Below are 23,514 nucleotides of genomic sequence, written 5' to 3'. Positions count from 1 at the left end.
CCTGTCCCTCGGCCTCCTCATCTCGCTATGTGGAGGTGTTAAAATGAGGAAACCTGGGTTCCTTTATCCTCTCGATTTTAGATCTGTCACAGAAGTGCGGGCAAAGATTGTGAACCCCTGAAAAATAGTGTAAAATAGATCTGAAACCTTGGTATCAGAATCCTTTTTTATCCTTATCCTATTTCCCCAATGCCTCATGAAAAATGCATTTTTGGTATAATTTGATAGTTTGTATGCAGAGCTATTTACAGAAGTATAGATTCCTTGCAGATTGGATAAGAAATCATGTGGCCTAGATTGCGTTTTAAAAAAAAAAATGTTATACCAGGCTTAGCGTGGATTTCCACAAACAGCGGGTCACTGTGGATTAGCTGACTTGAAGTGTTGAGACTAAAAAAGCCAAACCCAAAATAGACATTTCCCTATTCGCTAATGCTTAAAAGTGAATTTGAATAATGCATGTGATTCACAAAGCCCCGTCTGTATGAATAGTTTTATTTGTTACACTGTGACTGGACTTTTCCTTTGCTAAACACTTTTTTAAAAAATTGTTTCAAGACTTTGTGAGGAACACTGTGCCTGTTTTGTTTCATTTTCCTAACTCAAGACTGTTCTTTGGCTTAATTCTTGAAACGATGATCCCCCATAATTCCAGTGGCCAATATGGACAGATTGAATTAGCGCCTGAATGAATGAATTGTCATTGGGACGTGTCAGACCCGCCTTCACACAGGCAGTGGCTATAAGGGAATAGCATATAGGCTACTTTTATCCTTGGAAGACAAGTAAATGCATGTCACCTCCATCTTTGAAGGTGAACTGTTGAAATAATCCATTTAGTTTTTCGCAACCTTGTCTGTGTTCTTTGTTACACTTAACAGTGTAGGCCTGCCTAGGACGGCATTCCCCACTAAGACATTGTGCTTTGATAAACAAAACCCTTACTTATTCACTGACCAGGTAATTCAACAGACCAAACATAGCTCTACTTTTCCTCTCAAGTTAATAAGCAGTAGTAGTGTTCCCCAGTAAAGGCTTTGACATAGTATTTGGGATGTGTTTTTTAAATGGGTTTGTTAAGCCTGTGATGAAGCCTGAGGGGCAGGTTGATTCAAACACCAGCTGCTCCAAGATGTAAATACGAGCGTAATGGTCTGTTCTATCATGCCCTGTTTTTTATGTGAATTCAAGTGTGAAACAAACTCTCTCTCTCTCTCTCTCCCCCTCCCTTCCCCTCTTTCTCTCGATAGCATGTGGCCGCGGATTCTACAAGTCCTCGTCCCAGGACCTTCAGTGCTCCCGTTGCCCCGCTCACAGCTTCAATGACAGAGAGGGCTCCTGGCGCTGTGACTGTGAGGACGGCTACTACAGGGCGCTTTCAGACCCACCATCTGTGGCCTGCACAAGTAAGTACTGTTGTGTTACTAGCTAAAAACAGGACGGACTAGTACGAGAGCCTGCGTTTATACACCCATGAACACACACACTTCTGTCTGTCTCACGCATGCACACACACACTCACCAGATCCCCAGACCCCCACTGCCCACGCACGGAATGTTCAGCATGGAGGAGTCTCATGAAAACCCCAGATCTGTTCTCCATCCACTTCCAGGACCATACCAGTGCCCTGCTTCCCAATATGTCTTTATAATTATGTTCATGGGCTTGTGTGTTTTTTTTTCTCTGCCTATGCTGGTAGCTAATGATCAGAGGAGCAATTTGCCATTTCCCGTCTAAAAGATTGCAATTACGGTCTGCAGCAGCCCAGGCAGCACCCCGTGTCTCCATTTGTCCTGACCAATGTTGCAATTATGTGACAGGCATTGATGACTTGTTTACACAGGCCAGGGGATCCATTTAAGAGGGCGGGGCAGATTTGCTCCCAAATCCGTTCCCAAACAGGTTCATTCAGAGCACGTAGTGTTTTTACACTGTCTCCTCCTCTAAAATTGCTGGACTGGCTCCACAGAGATTTGCTTTCACAGGGAGTGAAGAGGGAATGGGGGCGTTGCACGGAGGGAAGACGACACAGAGACAATGAAATTAGGCTTAATCTGAAGGAACAGTACTGCTGGGTGGTGAAAGCAGGGACTCGGCTAATAAGAGATTTGGGAAAGTGGAGTTCCTCTCCTCTCTGACAGGCTGATTTATCATTACCACATTGGCTCACGTTTCCCACTCTCTTCCCCGTTGAACTTACGCCCGGATTTGTCTGCCTAGTCTTCATTCTCTGTCTGACTCAAACAACAACGGAACACACTGTAAGCAAGTTGACCAAATTGTTGTCTGTTGATGACCCCCTTAATCAGCAACTGGTAGCAAACAAAAGGCCCACATTTTATGAAAGACATATCCATTACTCTCCCCTCCACTGCCGTGCTGGGCTTTTACTGTCGGGAGATGAAAATACTCACTTTACTGCTCTACAATTGCCTCTTACATTGACCAAGGGCAGAACACACATGCAATAGAAAGATGAAAAACCTTCTCTTTTTTTTTCTTCTTTTTTTTTGTTATTTTCAATGCCCTCTGGCTGTTCTGCTGTGAAGAATCACTTTGTTGGAAACTAAAGTATGAAATGCCCAAGCTGTCTAAAGTATTTCACAGATTCAGCCATTTATTTCCTTCATCAATCAAGGGTTATATAAACTCCTCTTGTATATGACTGTGGTTCTAAATATAGGTTCTCCTGAAAATGACACTCAATCCAAGTATTTTTTGCAAAGTTTTATATTTCTCCGTTCCTCCTATTAAATCTCTTGTGCATGTCAGCAACACAAAAATAAATCAGTCATTGCTGGATTAACATTTTGTGACCACATCAATGATCATTGAGGGCACAATATACTAAAGCACAAATTTAAGGGCTGAAATTAAAGTATATTTTCTGTAAGTACAAAAGTACAAAGTCAGTACTTTAAGTAAGTATAAAAACAAATATTTGAAGCATATTAATTACTCCTTTAATCTATTATCAATACACTTAAGTATACTTTTTTTCACTTGGCTTGTCTTTCTGAGATTGAATTAAGCCGGCGCTTAAGTAGGCAGGTTAGGATTCCAGCCTGAGATTTCCTTCGTGGGGTCTGGACTGGACTGGAATTGAATAGTAATTGAAAGTGAATTTACATTGCTTGAACAAAAAGCTTGATTGACAGATTTTTAAATGGGTGCTTGCAAACCTACTATATCTTAGGCCCTGGGCAAACATTGAGACAGATCTGTGCAGCACTGGGACAAATAATGTGTTCATGAGACTGAGATTGGGGGGCAGGGGGTCGAAATGAGTTAATACACATATGAAATGTGTATATGTTGCGAGAGAAGTCATTGAAAATGTGCACGAAAATACATGTATTGTATGACATTTTGAGAGGGAAGAAAACAGCCGTTGTATAACATTGTTTATACAATATTTGCTCATTCCATTCTTATGCAGACCCATGAGATAATGAGATATATGTGGAAGGCTCTGAGCATTTTTCCAGAAGCAGGGCAAAGCTGCTTGAGCTGTTGACAGGTTTGGGAGTGGGCATCAATCATGTGACAGCTGTGAGCAGTGCTGGCGCTAGCAGGGTCTGAAAAGGGCAGTTGTAAGCAGCCATCCACCCCCTCTCGACTCCCCCCCGACCCCCGTCGTCCCACTCAAATTCGCCACCTCAACAAGTTGACATCTCTCAGAGGGTCCATCCTGCCTGTAGTTGCTAGGGGACGGCCGGGGGGCAGTGGAACGTACAGGCCCCCTCTTCCCCTCCTTCTCTTATCACGGCCTCCCTCTTCCGCATGGTTTCACTCATCCAGATTTTACCACAGCTACAATGTTAGGGCAAGGTCAAGGGTCATGACACATGTTTGTAGATTAAGGATTACCTCATGGGTGATTTGAATACCATTCACCTCCCTCCACCCCACCTCCCCTCCATCCCTCCAATTAGTGAGCAGCCTGCTTATAAGCAGTGGATGGACTTAGACAGCCGAGAGCACCTCACACAGCAGATAAACACTGGATTCCTCTCTCTCCTAAGCTCAGGCTTACTCAGGTCTCACAACTATCTACACGGAGCAGAGACAGGCTCAGAAAGATGACCTAATTAACAATCTACTGCTAAATAAAAGTGTTGGCCATTATAGCTTATGAAGTATGTCATTCTAGATCGATTGGAGAAAAGGCCCCCCGTTACTGTGTCTGTCGTCAGGTAGGCGAGTGAGAATGTGCTGTTGGAGAGACTTATTCAGCTCCAATATCACAGGTTCTTACAGCATTTGGAGAATTTGCTCTAATACAGTTCAGCAAGGGAAGTGACAGGCCACACATACACCCACACGTACACAACACAGTCATAATTCAGCGTTGGGGAGAAGCGAGCATGTGATTGAGACATCTCAGACTGTGAGGCTATGGAAGGGTAATCCGTGAAATGAAACTTCACTGGGAGGAGGGGTGAGAGGGGAAAACATGAAGAGATAAGACAGAGAGAGGGAGTGAGAGACAGAAAAAGAGAGAGGGGGAGAGAGGGAGTGACGAGCCCTTGAGCTATGAGGATCAGCAGACAGACAGCGAAGGCTCAGGATGTGTCGCATCTCTGAGCTGCAGGTAAAGCGGGGGGGAGAACTGTGCTGTCTCCCTGAGCAGAGGCAGGGAACAAAGAGGAGCCAAGGAACAGGAAATGCTGTGAATTGCATAGGACCACAAGGGGAAGCTTGCACTGTGTATATCTGCAACACAAGACCAAAACACAGAATACCTAGAGTTCACTGTAATCTAATTTCCTCCTGCAGCTTCTATCTCAGAAATCTCTGCCTTGATATCTGACACCTGAGACCCAAATGAGAGTTCCAGAGAGATAATGAGATATTATCATTGGTCACTGTGGCCATGGCAATGTAGTACCAAACCCATCCGTGTGTGTGTGTGTGTGTGTGTGTGTGTGTGAGTGTGTGTGTGTGTGTGTGTGTGTGTGTGTGTGTGTGTGTGTGTGTGTGTGTGTGTCTTTGTCCCTGAAGAGGATTAAGAGAGCGGGTTGAGTGTCAGTGACATGGCTGTCGTGCCTTGCGCTAGCAAGAGTCTAGCCTATCCCCCTTCACCTGCCACAGGTGGCTCTTTCATCTTCGAGTCTCCCTCTACAGCCATGAATATGGATGCTTCTTCCTGTCCCATTCTTCCTATTAAGTGGAATGAGAAAAAACAACAAAGTGCTGTATTAATGAGTCAGACTGTGATTGTAGTATTTGTTCGATGCATATGTATTAGCTATTTGTAAGTGAATGTGTCAAATTAAATGGGCAGAGAAGCCCCTTTTTCAATGTTCATTTAAATGAAAATGGATTCATTTTGTATTTTTGTGAGAGAAATAAAGATGTTTTGAAAAGCATCATAAACAACGATTACAAGTCATAATCTATACTGCATTAAAGGGGATATAAAACAAGCACTCAATTTCAGCATAAACATCTGGGTCATAAAAACCAAGCCTGGAATTTGAATGATAAAAGCAGTAATTTATAAATCATTGTTTTATGAGGTGAGCTATATTCTTTGCCATTACACTACGATTTTACAGGGCAATGGTTTGTGTTCTGCTGCATTCTCTGGGCATTATGGAATTGCTGGTTATTGTACCTCAAGTGATATTTTATGTTGCAACTATTGTGGGGCGATAACTTGGATTTAATCTCACTTATAAATTCTTGGGAGAGTCAGACATTTTTCAAAAACATAAACGTTAAGTGTCTTGTCTCCACAATTCATTGGAAAGGAAACTCTTTGTCTCACAGCGGGGATAATTATGTTTTTGAGAGGATGGGGGGAGAGCCACTGCCTCTGACAGACCACCTCTGATCCTCCTTTCAGAATAATTCCATTTATGGATTGACATCTCAATCATTTCTGTAGATTTGGTACAAATGTTTCTTATGCGTCATGGAGTTGTAGTGTTGTAGTAACTATGAGTATGCAATAACAGTTCCCATGAGTTGCTCTGATTCACAGCCTCATCCACATTGACCTTGGCATCGCCTGAGTTTGACTTCCTCTCAGTATACCTGAGCTACTTTTTCTGGATGTGAGCTCTATTATAATTGTGTGTCAGTGCTTGGCCGAGGGGGTAGAACTGGCATGTCCCATGGCATTTTTCAGAGAACAGCGAAACCACAGATCCAGTCAATGCACACAGTCGGCTGTCACTTTCCTTGGCACTCTGTTATTTAACTCTGGCTCCCTCCTTGTCCGCCCTGACAGGACCTCCCTCGGCGCCACAGAACCTGGTCTACAACATCAACCAGACCACCGTCAGTCTGGAGTGGAGCCCGCCGGCCGACACAGGCGGCCGCAACGACGTCACCTACAGGATTATGTGCCGGCGGTGCAGCTGGGAGCCAGAGGAGTGCGTGCCGTGCGGGGGGAACGTGGGATACTCCCCTCAGCAGGCTGGATTAGCGGACACCTATGTGACTGTCATGGACCTGCTGGCCCACGCCAACTACACCTTCGAGGTAGAGGCCGTCAACGGGGTCTCCGACCTCAGTCGCACGCAGAGACTCTTCGCAGCAGTCAGCATCGCCACCAGTCAAGCAGGTAATGCCCGGTGTCATCACTGAGAAACAAAATACGGTGTTTTCTCCTCCTCCCTAGAAACTTTTCTTTTTTACTAAATTCCTTACACTTTCATATTCCTCTGCTGTATGCTGGTGTGGGCTGGAATTGCTTCTATGATTGAGTTACAAAGATATAATAATTTTCTTACGCAACACTTCTTGGTCTCCTAGATTTTGTGCCGGGCATAAAAGGCCCTTTCAGGATACAGTATAATGTTCAATGATGTGCTTAGTCACTGCACTTTACATACTTTATGTAGCACATTTTGAATAAACTATGTGACTATTTTGGATAATTGAAGTTAATGTTGAGAACCTCTCGCTAAACTACTTTAACGACCCACGCCAGGCAAAAATACTAAAAGAATGGAAGCGTCAAGTGGTGACGTTAGTCATTCACAGAGCTATTTGTGGAAAGTAACGGCAGATATAGCTATGTGCAATTCACAATAAAATGTCTCAAAAGGTTGTTTGACGCAAAAAAGCCGGTAGTTATATTTGATAAACAGGCTAACCACGTCACATTTAGATTTGGATCCACTCTATGGATATATAACCCGACCCGTTTTAGGAGGAGCTAAGAAAATAGAATGTATTGGCCAAAATAAACATACTTTGACCTAAATGGCAATTTTCAGACTTTAATCATTGTGCAATAACATTGTGCAGCCCCAGGATGTTATACTGTACAGTCTATCAGCAAAGAAACGCCAACATGACTAATGTGGGCTTTTAATGATACCACCGCCCTAATGATCATAGGTTGATATTATTTATCACACTCATAGTTTGCATATTACCCAGATTAATTTAATGTGTTTGTCGGAACTATGGTGGCAAACATTATTAGCCTAGCAAGGCTTGCTGGCAGTGGTACCTTATGAAGCCGTGCGTGTCGCCCACCCTCTGGGGAGTCCTACCATAATTAACATGCTGTACGTTGTGGTGACACACACTCCTACTGAAGGCAGCCGTAACTATTTTTAAATACATTATTTCTATGGATCCACCAAACAAGATTTCTCTTTCATGCTCAAGCATCCATGAAACACAGTTAAAAGGGCACACTGACGATGGTCATTAAAAAAGAATTGCACATAACCGTTGTCCCTTGTAAAGAGAGTTTGGGGAATACATTATCATAACCTATGTTGCTAACCAGTACACTAGCTACAAGCCTTCTGGCTCACATGGAGTAGTTCTTGTGATGTATGCAGTACGTTTTAGAACCTTTCAGATTACTTTCCAACTACAGAGAGGATTGCAATGTAGTCTTTTCAAGTGTAGGCTTCACCAACAAAAGGTACACTGTGGTACCCTCACAGTAAGATAGACACAGCATATCTGGCACGTTGTTCTCTGCCGTCATCCAAGAAAAAATAGGGTTCTTCATTTACAGTATTGTATTGCATGGAAGAATAAAAAATGACCAAACAAGGAAGAAATATCCTGACGATCCCTTTTCTAAAGTTGCCAAGAGGTTAAAAAGACGGGGAGAGATAATTGCTGCCAGCCAGAAGAACGAATGTGGGATAAACAGTTGGGAATGATGTATGTTAGGTGACACAGTTCATGACAGAGACACATGCTGGAATGTGCTGAGGGTGCTTGCCTGGCCAAGGGCAAAAGGACATTGGAAGGGGAGGGAAGGACCTGCAGAAAAAAAGGGGGAAAACAATTAACACATGCTGTCTCTGAGACACTTATAATTACACATGGCACGTTGACAACAGACAATTACTCTGTTAACCCTCTGGAATATTCAGCCGTCGGCCATTGTGAAGTAGCGGGGCAATGTTGGGTCTTGAAGCTAGTGCTATTATTTGAAGCAAGTGTTGTATCATGTGAGATGCTATCTGTGATTTGCTGTGGTTACAAATCAACCGTATTGATTATGACAGATGCGCTGCTTTAATCTATAGATAAACTGATTTCAGCATCAGAGATGTTACATTACTTGGCTTTAGTCCGATACCATCACATTGTTGGTGAATCAGCTGAGTTTTGTTTTGCACATAGCACAGACAATAAGCCTGTCCTTTCAGGGCACTGGTCACTGGACCTTCACTGTGTCCATTTCTCCCTGCGCTGTGTTCCGGAATGCTTGGGTGCTTTGTAATTGGAACGTCGGCGCTTCCTAAAACAATGGCTCCTTCCTGAGCAGGCATGCAGGACCACTCTTTAAAGAATGACTGCATTATTAAGCCCTTTACGGCTCATCATCCAGAATTGATTAACCTTTCCTGGGATGGAGGTATGGGGCCCATGGCCGTGAGAAAGCCTTAAGGAGAGTAGTGGAGACCCTCTCCCTGCCGTCTCTTTCTTTCTCTCTCCCCCTCTCTCTCCCTCTCTCTCTCTCTCTCTCTCTCTCTCTCTCTCTCTCTCTCCCCCTTTCTGCATGATAATCAGCCAGTGCAGGGGAAGGAGCCGGGGATTAGGAGAGGGGGGCGAATGAATACGCAGTGTGAGAATGCAGATGGTGATCCATCTGATGAAGAATTCACACCTCCCCTAATTATACCAAAGGAAGTGTCTGGAGTGAGACTGAAGCCGCACAAGGTGCTGAGTGCTTATTGTTCCCAGAAACCTAATTACCTCTCAGCTCTGTCTTAAATGAGTTTAAATAGCTACTGTTCGAATCTGTCAATTTCATCGGCTTGATTCCTCTCCCCCAGTCACCTCCCTGCAGTTGAATAGAACCATGTCATCTTGTTGATTTTATTTTTTCGGGTGACGTCTGTCGAAACTTAGACGAGTGCGTTTCAATCAGAGCTCTATTGTCAATTGACAGCTCTACAAAGCTGCCCTCAATGGTCCTGCTTGCTTCAGCCTTCATGTATACAGCACATTTGTATACACGACCTTTTGTTATTTCACATGCTTTGAGTGGGAATTACTCATCAAACATCCATTAATATTTATTCAAGAGAGTGTTCACATCTCCGAGCCAGAAAATCCACTGTGGAGAACTGCACAGAAATTGGATTGGAATTGGTTAAGGGAATGGCTACAGGACCTGTGTGTGTGTGTGTTGTGTGTGTGTGTGTGTTGTGTGTGTGTGTGTGTTGTGTGTGTGTGTGTGTGTGTGTGGCAGAACATTCAGCTACAGACCAGTGAGTGCCGTTTAGGTGGGTACAGCAAGAGGCGTAAACAATATAATAAAGAGGGAGCGAATGGGAAACTGTGGAAATCGATTTTAATGCTGACTGCTCATATTAGCCAGGAGCACAGACCCAGGTTTCATAGAGACAGAAACTTCTCCAATCGTGGACATCGTGTTCAGAGGTGGTTTCAGTAGGAGTCAGAAAAGGAGTAGCTAGGGATATGACTTAATTCATTGTTTTATTTAGACCTGCGGGAGGCGGTTGCGGTTGAAAATGCATAACGATCTGGGATAAAAGTGCTTCGGGGAAGACATACATTGATAGCCTGTTTGAATTGTTGTGTAAGTGAGGCTATTTCAGCATTCTTTTACCAGATCAGATGAATGAGTGAAGATAAGATGCGGTTCCTTCTGGTTTTATTTTAAGCACAGCTCTGTCGGGTCTATTGTTGTGTAACTTCGCATGTACTTAAAAAAATAGATCACAGCACCGTCAAGAAGCACGGACCTATTTAAACATTCAAAGGGAAACAACAGGCTATTCCATTTGCTCGCATTATGCTCAGTGAAATGCATTCTAGCACGCATGAATGTAAGCTAAGCATTTCACTTTGATCTGAAAAGCCTCCCTGCCCTAGGTTGCGTGAGAAGCAAATATCTCCCCTTTCAACAAAGTTGTTTGGCTGGTATTGTCTGGCCTATTTTACTGTTTGTGTGAAGCACAGAAAAAAATAAAGGTATTTGTTCTGTTAGCCAATCATCCTCTCTTAAAATGGTTAGATAAGTTGGATACACGTTGAAGTAGGAAGTATTTACATGGGCATCCATGCACGCCAGTGCTCTCGCTGCTTTGCTATCCACATCAATTTGATTTGAATTTGATTGATTGAATCTATATGGTCACTTTATCTAGACTGTATCACCACAGAATGGATATTGTTCGATACATATGAGAAAGTAACACATTTGGGAACAATAAGGCCATTGATGGATTCCTTTTATGTCCTAATCTGTCACGGTGGCCTTAAACAGAATGGATTGATTGATTCCGAGGGGTCCCCACTGACCACTGCCAGGCGGTGTCATTTTCTAGTTAAGCGGATCCTCCTTTGTAGCATTTGTCAGTGGTTTTACGTTACCTGGGAGCCCATTCTTTTCCCTCTTTTTTTCAGTTACTCCACCAGCAGTAATTTGATGAGAGCTGGGCAAAGCACTAAGATTCAACAGCTGCAATAAAACTGTGGTGGTCTCAGAGCACAACCGCTCGGCACTTAACCTGTAGCTTTCTGTAAATGCCTCCTGATTTGTCTGTCACCCAATCCGTCAGCAATGAATAATTTTCATGGAAGGTGCACTTTAATTACTTTCCCATTTAAATGGCATTATCGTGGCCTATCTAGGTAATTAATCTCCCCAAGTATCCTGTTTCAGTCTTTTATTGCTGGCAGACGAGCCCCCTAAATCCCCCTGAATCTGCTGTGCTTGAATGAGCCCTCCCTCACAGTAGCCCCTGTTCCCTCTTTCCCCTTGAGTTGGTCCCCATCACAGCCCCTGGACAGGCAGTGGCAGAGGGCCTTTCTCTGGGAACACAGGAGTTTTAAGCGCTTTGTGCACCCCTGTCAGATTGACGGCCTGTTACTCTGCCTTGGAGATTGCGCACACACACGCACACACACACACACACACACACACACACACACACACACACACATTTCTGAATTTGAACAGCTTTATTGAATATGTACAGTTTAGAAATCTAGTTTTGGCGATGGCCCCATCGTCCTGAGAATGGTATTCCAGGGTCATCGGCAGCGAGAGGTAGACAGCCTTCAGCTGTAGGCGGTGGTGGGGATGTGGTGGGTCGAAGCCGTGCCAGGTTTCTGAAAGACAGCAAGTGCCTGACAGGCAGGTAGGAAGTCATTTAAATACTTTTCATATTTTTTGCACATTGGATTATGACGAGGTGCGGTGCAGATCAGTCTTCTTGGTTGAACCTGCACTTTCAGCTATATTTAAAAAATACGTCTGCTGCCCCTTAACATTTTTTGGGGTGTGTTATTATGCTAATAGATGTCTATCAATATCTCAGTCTAGACGTCTAGTGCGTTTTTAGTTTATTTGTAGAAAGTTTAGTTTATTTGTAGAAATGTAGTATATTTGTAGAAATTGATATTATTTGGTGTATGGATCAGGAAAGTTGAAACTTTCTATGATTATGATGTTCTTGTTCAGCTGGGAATATGTTGAAGTTAAAAGGCTACGCTGATTCTTATTCAATTTCATCTTCCACCTCATGTCTGGCAGAAGTGGAGTTGGAGACTGGTTTAATTATTCATGCTCCTGTGAAGCAGAAAACAGAGTTTGATACAAAGTTTTTTGCCAGACAATCTGTTGTTTACCTTAGCAACACAGGAACTAAACTTTTCATTAGAATCCTCACCTCCTCGGAATTTTGATGTTCACTTTTCATGTCGAAAACCACGCAACTTTATTTTACTCTATAAGAGCCAACCTTTTAACACCTCTGAATGCTGTAGTACAGGACAATTCCTTGTAGTGCACATTATGAGTTCAGTGAACATTAATGGCCCTGCAAAGAGTAGAGAAATGTCATTGAGGATGAAAATGAAACTCTTCATATATTTCATTTCAAGTTTGACGGTCCCAAATAATGAGTTCCTTTGATTGACAGTTACTAATTGAAGTAGCCGGTCAGGACGTAGCAGATGAGGGGTGGGATAAATAATAGCACGACCTGAGAACAAAGAAGTGTTAATGAAAATGTATGTAGCACTGATAGAAAGGTCTCATAACACACAATGGTGTGGTTTCGGCTTCAGAGACAATGCTTTCATTGTTATGGAGGAAGGGATTTGGCAATCCATAACCTTTCTTTTAATGAGACGGCACTTATTGTGTACCTCTGCGTTTTACAAATGTGTTCTGTATTAGTGTGTATCTATTGCCTCCAATGAATCAAGTCATAGAAGTGTGGCTGAATGAAACTACAACAATGTTATCAGGAAGTGAACGCTGAGCTTGCCACGGTCGTATTCATGATGAAGGAGGTGCTCCCAGGTAGACTGAGAAGAGCAGGCTGGCTTTAAGTCATGGTAGGTAAAAAGTGTTCCCTTTACTGTCCACGGGTGACTGTGGGGCCCCAGTAAACACTAATATACTACTCTGTCTCACACACACACACACACACACACACACACACACACACACACACACACACACACAGACATACACACAGCATGCACCTGTGACTCCCAGACACTCTGCTTATATGGAACACATGCTCCTCCATGTCAGATCCCAGGTTGGAGAATGCCATGGCCGTTTGCAGTGTAGGTATTCAAGTGTTTCATTTCCTGTAGACGAACTTAAAGGGCTTTGGTCATAAAAACCTAAAGAGTGATGCATGTCAGAGGTGCCTGATAGTGTTGCTGGACACGGGAAAAAACAACAACCACTCCCCAGCCACCAGCCAACCCCAATCACAAGGCCTTGATAACGTGTTCTTGTAACAGAGGGCATTTCCCCAGCACAACTCCAGGTGCAGAGGGCTAGCTAACCGCCAAGACAGTTATACCTCGGGTGACAGGTAAAGTTCTATCTGCCACACATTACAAAACACCACCATCAGCTTGACGTTACAGCCATTTGATATCTGTTTGCAGTCTGGTTGAGCTCGTCACCTCAACTTGTGTACAGAGAACATTTTTATTTCAACTGTGCGTTACAGAACATGACTTAAACATGGCTGCAAGAAAAACAACTTCCTGTTTCAACAGAGGTTTTCTTTTCTTTCAATTCAGTCTGAGGAGAATCATAAACTGTCTCACGGGAGAGAAAACTATGGCAGGGTTTTGTGTTGAGTAACACAACTATGCACATGGATTTGGATTTGCAGAGATTTTGGGTGTGTGAGCATTATTCACTGGTGTTTTGTGAGATAAAAGAATAGAGGGAGATTGACAGGTCTGTTTTTTTCAGCCCTTCATTGTCTCATCAGCATACTGTCTCCTGCAGTGAGGAGAACTAATTATGTCTTCAACCCCCTGCTTCACCCCCTCCCCTTTATTCATATCATCACACTTGGAAATCATAATGAGTTTGAGTCAGACCACTTCGGCTCAGGAAAAAGGGAAAAAAAAAATCCAGAAAGCTCCATACTGCAGTCGCCACCTCTGAAACGGCCCTGCTGGTAATTATGGATGACCTTTTGACCCTCAAAGCTGTCGCTTCAAAGCCTTACGGCCCGACCACGACTCGGTTTCATCTCACACACCTGCTAGTTTCCTCAGCTGATCTCCTCACCACCCTGCTCTGTTACACCAGCTCTGTACAAATACCTTGCTTTTATCAAAGCGGGGGGAATATATGACGGCCATCTGGTAGGCCGCTTTTAATGATTTGGTGTAAAACAACAGTAAAAAGATGATGGCGTCCAGAGAGGCAGCCTCATGCGGGTATTAGTTGTGGAGCAGATGGGACACACATCTGGGCCAGAGGAAGTTACCATGGGTAGGAAGGATGCTGTGACTGGGTAAAAGTGGCCCTGGGCTTTAAAAAGTCTCCCGCTTCCTCAGTACCAATGGCCAGATGATCTATTATCCCAGCAGTGGAGAAAGTGTGGTCATCTGTGGTCATCTTTAGTAGTTGTTGGAGATGAGGCCTTTTTTTTAAGTGTCTCTTCAGAATCAAATTTTCTAACAAGGGAGTCATGTAGCAGGAAATTTAATTGCCTATTTAACCTTGTGCATCAGTGAAATGTAATCATGTTATACACAGCTGACAAGAACATGCCTTTACAACACGTTTCTGCTGGAGAAACAGCTTAATTACCGCATTTGTGTCTCTGAGGATATTTTGTCTTGTAGTAGACCAAACCCCAGTCTGTGTTGAGGATTTATTATGTTTGCTTGCATTACCAAAGGCATCTTTTTCACTGGGCCTGTACCTTTAGGTTTGTTTGTTGTAGCTGTGCAAATATGCTTCTGAAGTGTGTTGACAGGATGGTTTCTGGATCACAGAATTCCCTATGCAAATGTTCCAACAATATTATTTTCTGGAATTGTCAATGGCTTTTTTCTTTTATAAGGCGAAGAAGAATTGTTTGCTAGAATTGTCCTCTGAAAAGGGTATTCTCTGAAGAAAAAATCAATTTAAATGAAACTTGGAAGAGATGGTATCCTCAGAGACGGAAATAATTAAATTTGTAACTTCCTCTCAAATCATTTTGCTTTCAAACAGTGAAGAGCGGTACAATGGTGCCACAAATACAGTCACATTCAGTAGCTGGAAACACTCAGGCAAGACCTTGTTGTTTCAGGTGGTGAGTACATTCCAGACTGTCTTCAGGATAGATCTCATTAGATCGCCTTAGATTGGGTGTGGGATAGTTATCAGGGATAGTTATCAGGGATAGTTATCAGGGATAGTTACCTCTCCAGTCGAGTCAAAGTGTATTGGTCATATACACAGGATACGGGTTGTAAACTGTACAATGAAATGCTTACTTTGCAAGCTTCCTCTCAATAGTGCAGTGATATCACAGAAGTAAAAATTAAAATACATTTACATTTACATTTATGGCATTTAGCAGACGCCTTTATCCAAAGCGACTTACAACAAATACATTAGGTTTAAGTAAGTGAATCATCTATTCATCAGTCATCATAAGATGAAGTAATCACTGCTCAGACCAGGGGCCATAGGCAGTCACAATGCTAGAAGAAGGATTTTTATTATTTATTTATTTATTATTATTTATTAACAGGAGAGAAACTTGTACAGGGGGGTAGTGGGGGTGAAGAGGTAAAAAATAACAACAATACACAATAGACAATAAGGTAAGGCGCAATAGGAGTACGAAGTCAATAATAATATTTAAAGTATAAGTAGTAGTAACAAGCAGCAAGGCAGTAGGGCATTTAGGAGTGAGTGTGTGTGTGTGTGTGTGTGTGTGTGTGTGTGTGTGTGTGTCTGTCTGTTTGTCTGTCTGTCTCTGTCAGTGTTTAATGTTAGCCAACAAGTGCAACTAAATTACATTTAGCATGCAGCGTTGCAGTATTTGATGCAGGTTATCATGATTAATGATTGCTCTATCAATTATTGGTTATTTAATAATCAATAATTGATAGCGTTATTATCAAATGATCTGTCTGCATGCCCGTTTTAATTACTCAATTCAAGGTGAATCAACCAGAATGATCATTATGTGTTTGTCAGGGTTCGTCAGTCGATGACTGAAGACAGAACCACTTATCAGTGTTGACACAGACAGATCATTAGTGGCACATTTGCTGTACTGTAAGGGGATGCAATGTGGCTTTACTGCAGGGGGGAGTACACTGGTCTCCCAGACTGTCAATAAGGCGTGTGTTAGTTTGTTACCTAGAGTTAACCGAAGGCAGGTTCATTTAGAATTGTGTGAACATTCCCTGGTATTTACATAATAATAAGGCAACATCCTCCAATTAACTGACGACAAAGTGGATTTGGATTTGCTTAGAAAACATACTGTGTGACACACAAAAGAGAGGCATTCTGTCACTGTGCTTGGGGTAATTGGGATAGGGTTTGGGACAAGCTTGACACTCTGAAATAACGGCCGTACGGCCCTCCCACTTAGTCTTAAGCCTCCCCCTTACTGTCTAACGCGGAAAAATCACCAATTACTGTAATGACAAATCCTGTCCCCAATACACAAAGGCTGAATAAAGTGACACCTGGCTGGTCTTTATCAACAAGTTTTACTTGATCGCTCAATTGAGAGGGCTTCAGTCTCTTAGTCATCTGTACACACAACTTTAAGCTGCTTTAGTCCATTTTAAGATGACTTGGTTATCCTCTTTGGCAATTGTTAGTAGACTTTGCTGTCTGTGTAATATATGCTTGTGTATGTGTGTGTGTGTATGTGTGTGTGTGTGTGTGTATGTGTGTGTGTGTGCGCTCTCTACGGTGGTCCTCGGTGTAGAATTATCTGCATCACAAACACCCTGCCCCCCCACCCCCCTGCTGCCTCACTGGGCCTGAATCCACACTGGGGCTGCATGGTCAAAATGGGGAGTGGGATATGGATATGAATGGCTGGACTACCTACTGTATTCTTTGGTTTAATAGTGAGGGATTAAGGCAATTCAGACTGATCAACAAAGAACAGGCTGGGGCAGCTTTTTAATTGTGCTGTTTGATTAATGGCTGTTGCGTTAGGCCAGGCATTTCAAGAGACAACACAATTAAAAGTGATTAGTTCCATGTGGAGGCTGATCATTTATTTGACCAGAACGTGTAGACATGTCAGTTCATAGACATTTCTCCCGCTCCTTTGAAAGAACTGTTTCACAGAAGATTCAGTTGGTACTGTACCTACTCTCTTTGAGAAAGATGAAATACTATTCTAAAAGAGCAAATTTGGAGTAAGTAAAGATTGAGTTTTTGTGTCTGGCCTAGCTCCGAACTTTAATCAGCCTGCAGACTTCAAAGAGCCATTCAGCCTTTCTATTTTCCCCGCACTTTTCAATACTTTCCACTGGCCCTATTCCTTTCATACACACACAGAAACTGATTCACCTGCCGAGCCGAAATGATTTTTATTTGACCAGTCCTTGGGTTTGTCATTTTAAGCAACTTGCAATAACTTCACCACAGAGCCATGAAACGTCTTGCTTTGATCCTAAATGAGAAAACATTACCCAGTTAATTGAGCAATTACAGAAGATTCCCCATAGGACCACTGTACTTAATGGAACACGGTATGCTACCTACAACATACCAGATCTATGTTGTCAGACCAACTCTCATGCTCATCTTAGGGTTCTTCAATTGATGTTTCTGCTCTGACCCACATCAATATCGTTTTTCAGCCTTGAATTACGATTCTGCTAAGAATTTTCGATTTGTTACTTTGATGGCCTTTGACATTTTACACTTATCTTACTAGACTGTTTCTTATTAATATTGCTTGCAAAGGTCCCCACAGTAGGTTAACACACTGATCGCGTTGATGTATTGCTTAACGGCTAAGATGAATTGCAGTCATTTTTCAAGCCATTTAGAAAAGAGTCATTAGCAAGTCCATTAGTACAGTTGGTAACAAAATGTATGCTTTTATCTGACAAACTGTGAAAAGTGCATTGAATTACTTTCTATGGGATAATTATCATGAAATAATGATGTCAGTGTAATTCATAATGATAGGGACAGTGTGCTCTGGGACTGTGTCAAAATGTGAAATAGTATTCACACACTCTAACATAGTCTCCAATATGAGCACATTTTGATATGAATAGCAAAAAAAGCTATAGGTATAACACACGTTTGATTTATTTCACTGACTTCAGAAAGTAAATAATTTCCGTTTTGTTTTGTTGACAGACAGTTTTTTTGCTCCCCAGAGCAGTCTGGGGGAATGAGTTTAACCACAAGCCGTTCAGGTTGCTGAATACTAAACATCAACAAACAGCAGCAACTCCTACCTCAGCAGGACCTCCTGTGGCTCGATTTCCTGGGTCAAAGATCACTCTACTGTGGACGGTACAGCTTAGCCAGTTCCACCAGCTGAGAGGTGGGACGGCTCCCTCCGATCCATGAGTATTATTGTTATTCTAACCCCACACAACCATGTTAAAGAGGATTACGAGGGCTGCTTTCTAGGGAAATGGAGCTGACCTCTTTATATCGAGTAGGTATTACAGTGGTGGTGGTGGGCGATTTGTGCCCAGCGATTATGGCCAATCACATGCTCCTGGAAAGCTCTGCGGAGGCAAGGAGAATATAGGGAGGGACAAAGGGGACACTCTCTGGCTTGCCTTTGTAGGGCGGAGAGAGCCCTGGCAGCTCTGGGTTCAACTAGGCAACCTGAGAGAAGGCATTGTTTTAGCAGGTAGCAGATCACTCAGCACAGTCTAGGTTTCAGCCATTTGAAATCAGCAACTCTTTCAAGGGGAGGGGAGAGAGCAGTGAGAAAGAGGTGTTGTCTGATTCGGGGAATAATCAGCCCTTTCTCATGCTGTTTGCCTAATAACCAACATTGGGTGGAAATGTAAGACTCCAATGATTTTACAAACAGCTTTTACCTGACACTTTATAATAAATCATTGTTACAGTTGTGATCAAAACAGATTGTTACAAACTGGGAGATGTGGCAAACCAACTCTAAAATTGTATACTGTATACTGTTTATCCACTGGTATTGGAAAGCCCCTTAGACACTGAGTCAATGAGTTTCTCTTTGTATGCTAGCCAGTCATTAATCATAATCAGTTACTGTTTCCATAAGCTAATACAACACAGAAGTAATAGATGTGGCTGGGGGGGGTAGATCATTTATAGGATCAGCACATCTATTTTGTATGGAATTAATTCAGAAAAATTATGTTTAGAAATAAACATAGAAAATATATGTTTGGAGAATGTTGTTTGTGAGGTGTATCGTGAGTCACACCCAATCAATGTAGGAGCACATGTCTGGTTTCTGTCATGCCCTGTAATTTTATTTTTTTGTCCGAACATAAAGAAGACATCAAGCGAGCTAACATCAGACAGATGAATGATAGAGGAGCTCACCGGTGATGACAGACACAAAAAGCCAAGCTCAAAACTCCAGTCAGTGTGACTAAGCAGACTTTGCGCAATCTCTATCCTACAGCTGTGTGCTCCGGTGGAGGAGGGCCTGAGGAGGGCCTGAGTGTGTCTGAGTGTCTGAGAGCGAGGGTTACTCATCACGGCCACTGCGACTGTTCGTGTGGAGGCCATCCCCGTGATTACTGCCTGGCGGAGTCCAGTGGGCGTTCCCCTGCCGTCTCTCATCGCCATGCACACCACACTAACTCCAGTAATGCACTCTCTGTTTCCTGGAAGGGGCAAAGCCACGGCTCGAGCTGATGTTGTTTACGCATGGACAGGCACACTCAGCTGTCAAAGAGAAATTAGTTACAGTATGCACAGCCCTACACCCACTTTGGTGATTCCAACTTCCATGTAAGGTCATTATCACCTCCATGCGAAGTTGTTTTGGTTTGGTGTGTCTGCGGTGGCGGAGGTGCCAGTGATCATGTTGCGAAATACGAGGTAGAATGAGGTTGCTAGGTGGGGTTGTGACGGAAACATTTATTGGATTTGTGTGGGATTTACTGCCAGACGTGAGAGAGCTGTAGCATACCTCGAACGTGACTCTTTCTCACCTGCACCATACTGCAACAAACAAACCATTAAACTGGGGGTTCAGAGCTGTGGGGAAGGCAGGGGTTGGCTATCTCATTAAATCAAATTAGTTTATTATTTATTTCGTATCATTAATTACATTTTCCTTCTTTGTTTTTTTGGCTGATTGTCTGAGCTGTTTTTTTCTTTTCTTTTCTTATTTCCTCTGCTTTATAACCAACATCCAAGTGTTTCTTGAACAGAACCGGTTCTCCTCTTATCTTTGTCCTGCTCTGTGATGCCAATTTAGAATGGACTATGTCCACACTGTCGCAGATGTGTCCCACTCCCAACCAATGATTTCCAGTCAGCCCTTGCCAAATGAAACGACCAAACAAAACACCAGTCTCATAGATAGATAATAATAGATAGAGGTAGCATGGGGGAAAAAAAACACTTTTCTTGCTTGGCCATTGATACACCAAGGGTGATGATGATGTTTTTATTTTCCATATACCACACACCTACAGCTGTCCACAATGTTTGGAGTTTGAGTTATTTTCCATGCTGGCGAGTGATGGTCTGTCTTCAAACTATAATCCACAGGTAGGGACCTGACTCAGTGTTTCAGTCAGCAGCCAGCTTGGCCTAGATCTGTTGGCAATCAGCAGCAGAGTGCGTCCAACCAGACTGCTCCGTGCAAAATTACAGACACGGCTGGAGGGGCTGGGGATATGATTTCCCTGGGATGGATGCTGTCCAAGATTGTGATTAAAGAGCATATGAGCTCTGATTAATATGATCATCTTCGTGATGACAGAGGTATTTCTATAATAAATGGCTGTTTATGATGCCAACTGCTCGGTGATCATATGTTCCCCTCATTCTGTGGAACTAGGTTGTGGGGTTTTTAATTTGAAATTTTAATATTCCCAGTGCCTGATGCCAAACATAAGATTTATTCACTGCTGATAAGGAAATGAGAACGCGGGCAGCAGGAACTGCCTCTGTGGGAAGACACAGATAAGTGGCCATAATGCTCAAAACCCCTGAATAATAGCAGTGCCTTAGGATTCTGACCCAAGCAGCCCCATCAGTCTACCACACACTGCATTTTGTGAATTATCTCACTTTTCAATCCCCGTACGGCTCGGATGTCCAATCAAGGCTTTAGATGCGTGTGTGCTGCGGGGCCCGCGGCTGTGCTTTGACATTTAATAGAAATGAGGAGTTGGAGGCTGGTTAGCAGCTCCTGTTAATATCCACAGTTGCAAAACCTACTCTTAGAAATGTTCTGGTAGTAATCTGCCCTGCGCCTTTTTCAGTTCAGAGCCTTTGTTTTATTAAGATAAACGATAAAGCCACTGTGTATGCAAACACATATCTCTGCTTAGCTTGTTTGGTGGATTCAAAAAGACATGCCTTGCAGCTGCTTGTACCAGAAAGGTCATGGAGGCAGCCGATAAGCAAAACCAAGCGTCTACATTACCTACATGTCCCAGTACTGTACTTTCATTTTTCATCTAGGCTGCGTCTGTTGTTTCGCAGTGTATATTCCCTGTGACATTCAATGTGCTGAGCAGGAGTTAGATATCATCATTATAATATGGCTCACCAGAAAAGGGATTTGGACAAGCACGGCACATTCTTATGACTTCATCAGGCTTGTCTCTGCAGTGATTTTTTTGGTGGATTTCAGGAAATTCTGCAATTAAGAACCGGGATATCGCGCTGTACATCTTCCAGCCAGGCAGTTCTGTGGGATTTACTCCGATTAAGTGAGTTCAGATGGGAGACGGACTCTGAACAAAACTGAGATTTATTTACAAAGCCAAGGAGCTTTTCCTCTGTTTTTGACCTTGTCATTTGTTTCCGACGACCTCCCTGAAACACGTCTGCGTTTAGTACAGTTTACATTCTCCTCTCTCACACGCCCGCCTGCTGTTTATTGTCATCATAATTGCCACCATAAATCAGTGAAAGCCCTCATTTGGCACCTAGTGAAATTTATTGCATTAAATAGGGTTCTGCATCCCCAATGTGAGCAACTGAGGATTTCACATTAAAGGTGGAATCTGTAACTCAAACAACAACAAAGCGGGCTTCCTGCCACTTTTTTTGGTAAACAGCTAAGGGATGGAGCTGGAGAAATGTAGCCACTCTCAATTTCATAGACAGCGCTATGGATGCGAGGAAACTATATAGTGTTTGTTTACAATTGGTTTTTCTACAAACAATGAAGTAAAACAAGATTATATTGTTTACGTTCTGATGTGGTAAGACAGTTGATCTAAGCTCATGAGACATTTATACGTTATTATTCAAGAATGAATGGCTATATATCATGTATTTAAAAGTGAAAACAAGAATATACCAATTACAAATTGCCCCTTTTAATGCAGAGCTGAACTGCACATGTTGTGATGATGTTATCACATGTAAAGAGGCTATGTTATACTGCAGGGGTGCGTGTGTTTAATACCTTAGTGTGGCGTGGTTTGTAGAAGGCAGACAAATCTATACTCTCTTTTTATTACTCCACATTATTGTTTATCAGCACATTATTAGGCGGGGAATTATTTGGGCTTGGAAAAACATATTATTTCTGAGCTTCACTTTCATGTGAAGAGTGAAATGTATGGTTTATCCCCAAGAGGACATTTATCACTCTGCTCTTTATGTCCTCATGCAGAAGATGATGATGATGATGATGATACATTGTTGCACTATCATACATCACTATAACTGATATATGATGATGGTGATAAGAGGGTTGTATTGTACAGTGTAGGTGGGAGATTATTCTTTTACTGCCCTACATGAGGGAAGATGAATATGTCCACTGCAGCCCCAGTTGCTGTACTGTCCTCTCTGAAGAATCAGGGTGTGTGTTAAGAGCTGCTGATGATAGCCTGCCAGCTCTGCTCCCTAATTTGGACACTGACAGAGAGCAGTTGAGTGGTTTTCCAATAAGTGGGGTCCCTGCTGGCTAAACAATTATGTAACAGAGCTGACCAGTGATTTCTGCATCTGTTACAGTACGAAATGCCATTTTGAGATTATGACTGAGTTCTCAGCATGGGGCGCCTTTGCAGGTTAAAATGAACACAGTGTCAGCTTGCAATGGAGGGGCAATCATGCAAACTACACATTCGAGGTACATATCAGTGTAGCATGAATATTAAAGGGTCTGGTGCGATGTACCCCCCTGACCCTCCGTTGTGAACCACCCTTTCTGGTCTCACAGTTCTGCACAAGGCTATACTTATGTCATTATGTGGGAGACAAACCAAAAATCCTGACGAGTATAGTAGGGTATTTTCCCATCGAGATAAAAATGCCCATCAATAAATTATCTATCGGAGACACAAATTCTGATCGGAAAGAATTTGTTTGATTTTCAAAGATATGCCGCTATCGCCTGTCATTTCAGAATAGACATGTCATCGTCAACATACACCATAGTTAGATAGCCCAAAGGTTCAGAAGTGTCGAAAATTGGATTAGATGTCTCAATGTGGATGCGGGGAATACAAATGAATATATGATAGGGAGGTTTCTGAAAGGTTATTGAGCAGCGAAATAATGATGTGAAATTGTCATTTTGATGGCCAAGTCTACCTGTCAGTACAGAAGCGTTGGATATGTATTAATCATTAGGCCA

The 23,514-nt window shown here is 42.7% G+C and overlaps 1 protein-coding gene across 2 annotated transcripts in view; it reads left to right on the top strand.

Moving 5' to 3' along the window:
- Positions 1-23,514, top strand: part of epha7 (eph receptor A7) — a 58,300-nt gene that overhangs the window by 14,781 nt on the left and 20,005 nt on the right. For both annotated transcript variants that reach the window (XM_083688911.1, XM_083688910.1), the window contains exons 4-5: positions 1,251-1,406; positions 6,240-6,575. In XM_083688911.1, the coding sequence (XP_083545037.1) occupies positions 1,251-1,406; positions 6,240-6,575 (492 nt within the window). The remainder of the gene's footprint in view (positions 1-1,250; positions 1,407-6,239; positions 6,576-23,514) is intronic.

Source organism: Argentina silus, assembly GCF_951799395.1.
Source record: "Argentina silus genome assembly, chromosome: 17".
Lineage (NCBI taxonomy): Eukaryota > Metazoa > Chordata > Actinopteri > Argentiniformes > Argentinidae > Argentina > Argentina silus.
This window is presented reverse-complemented; position numbering and strand designations above follow the sequence as displayed.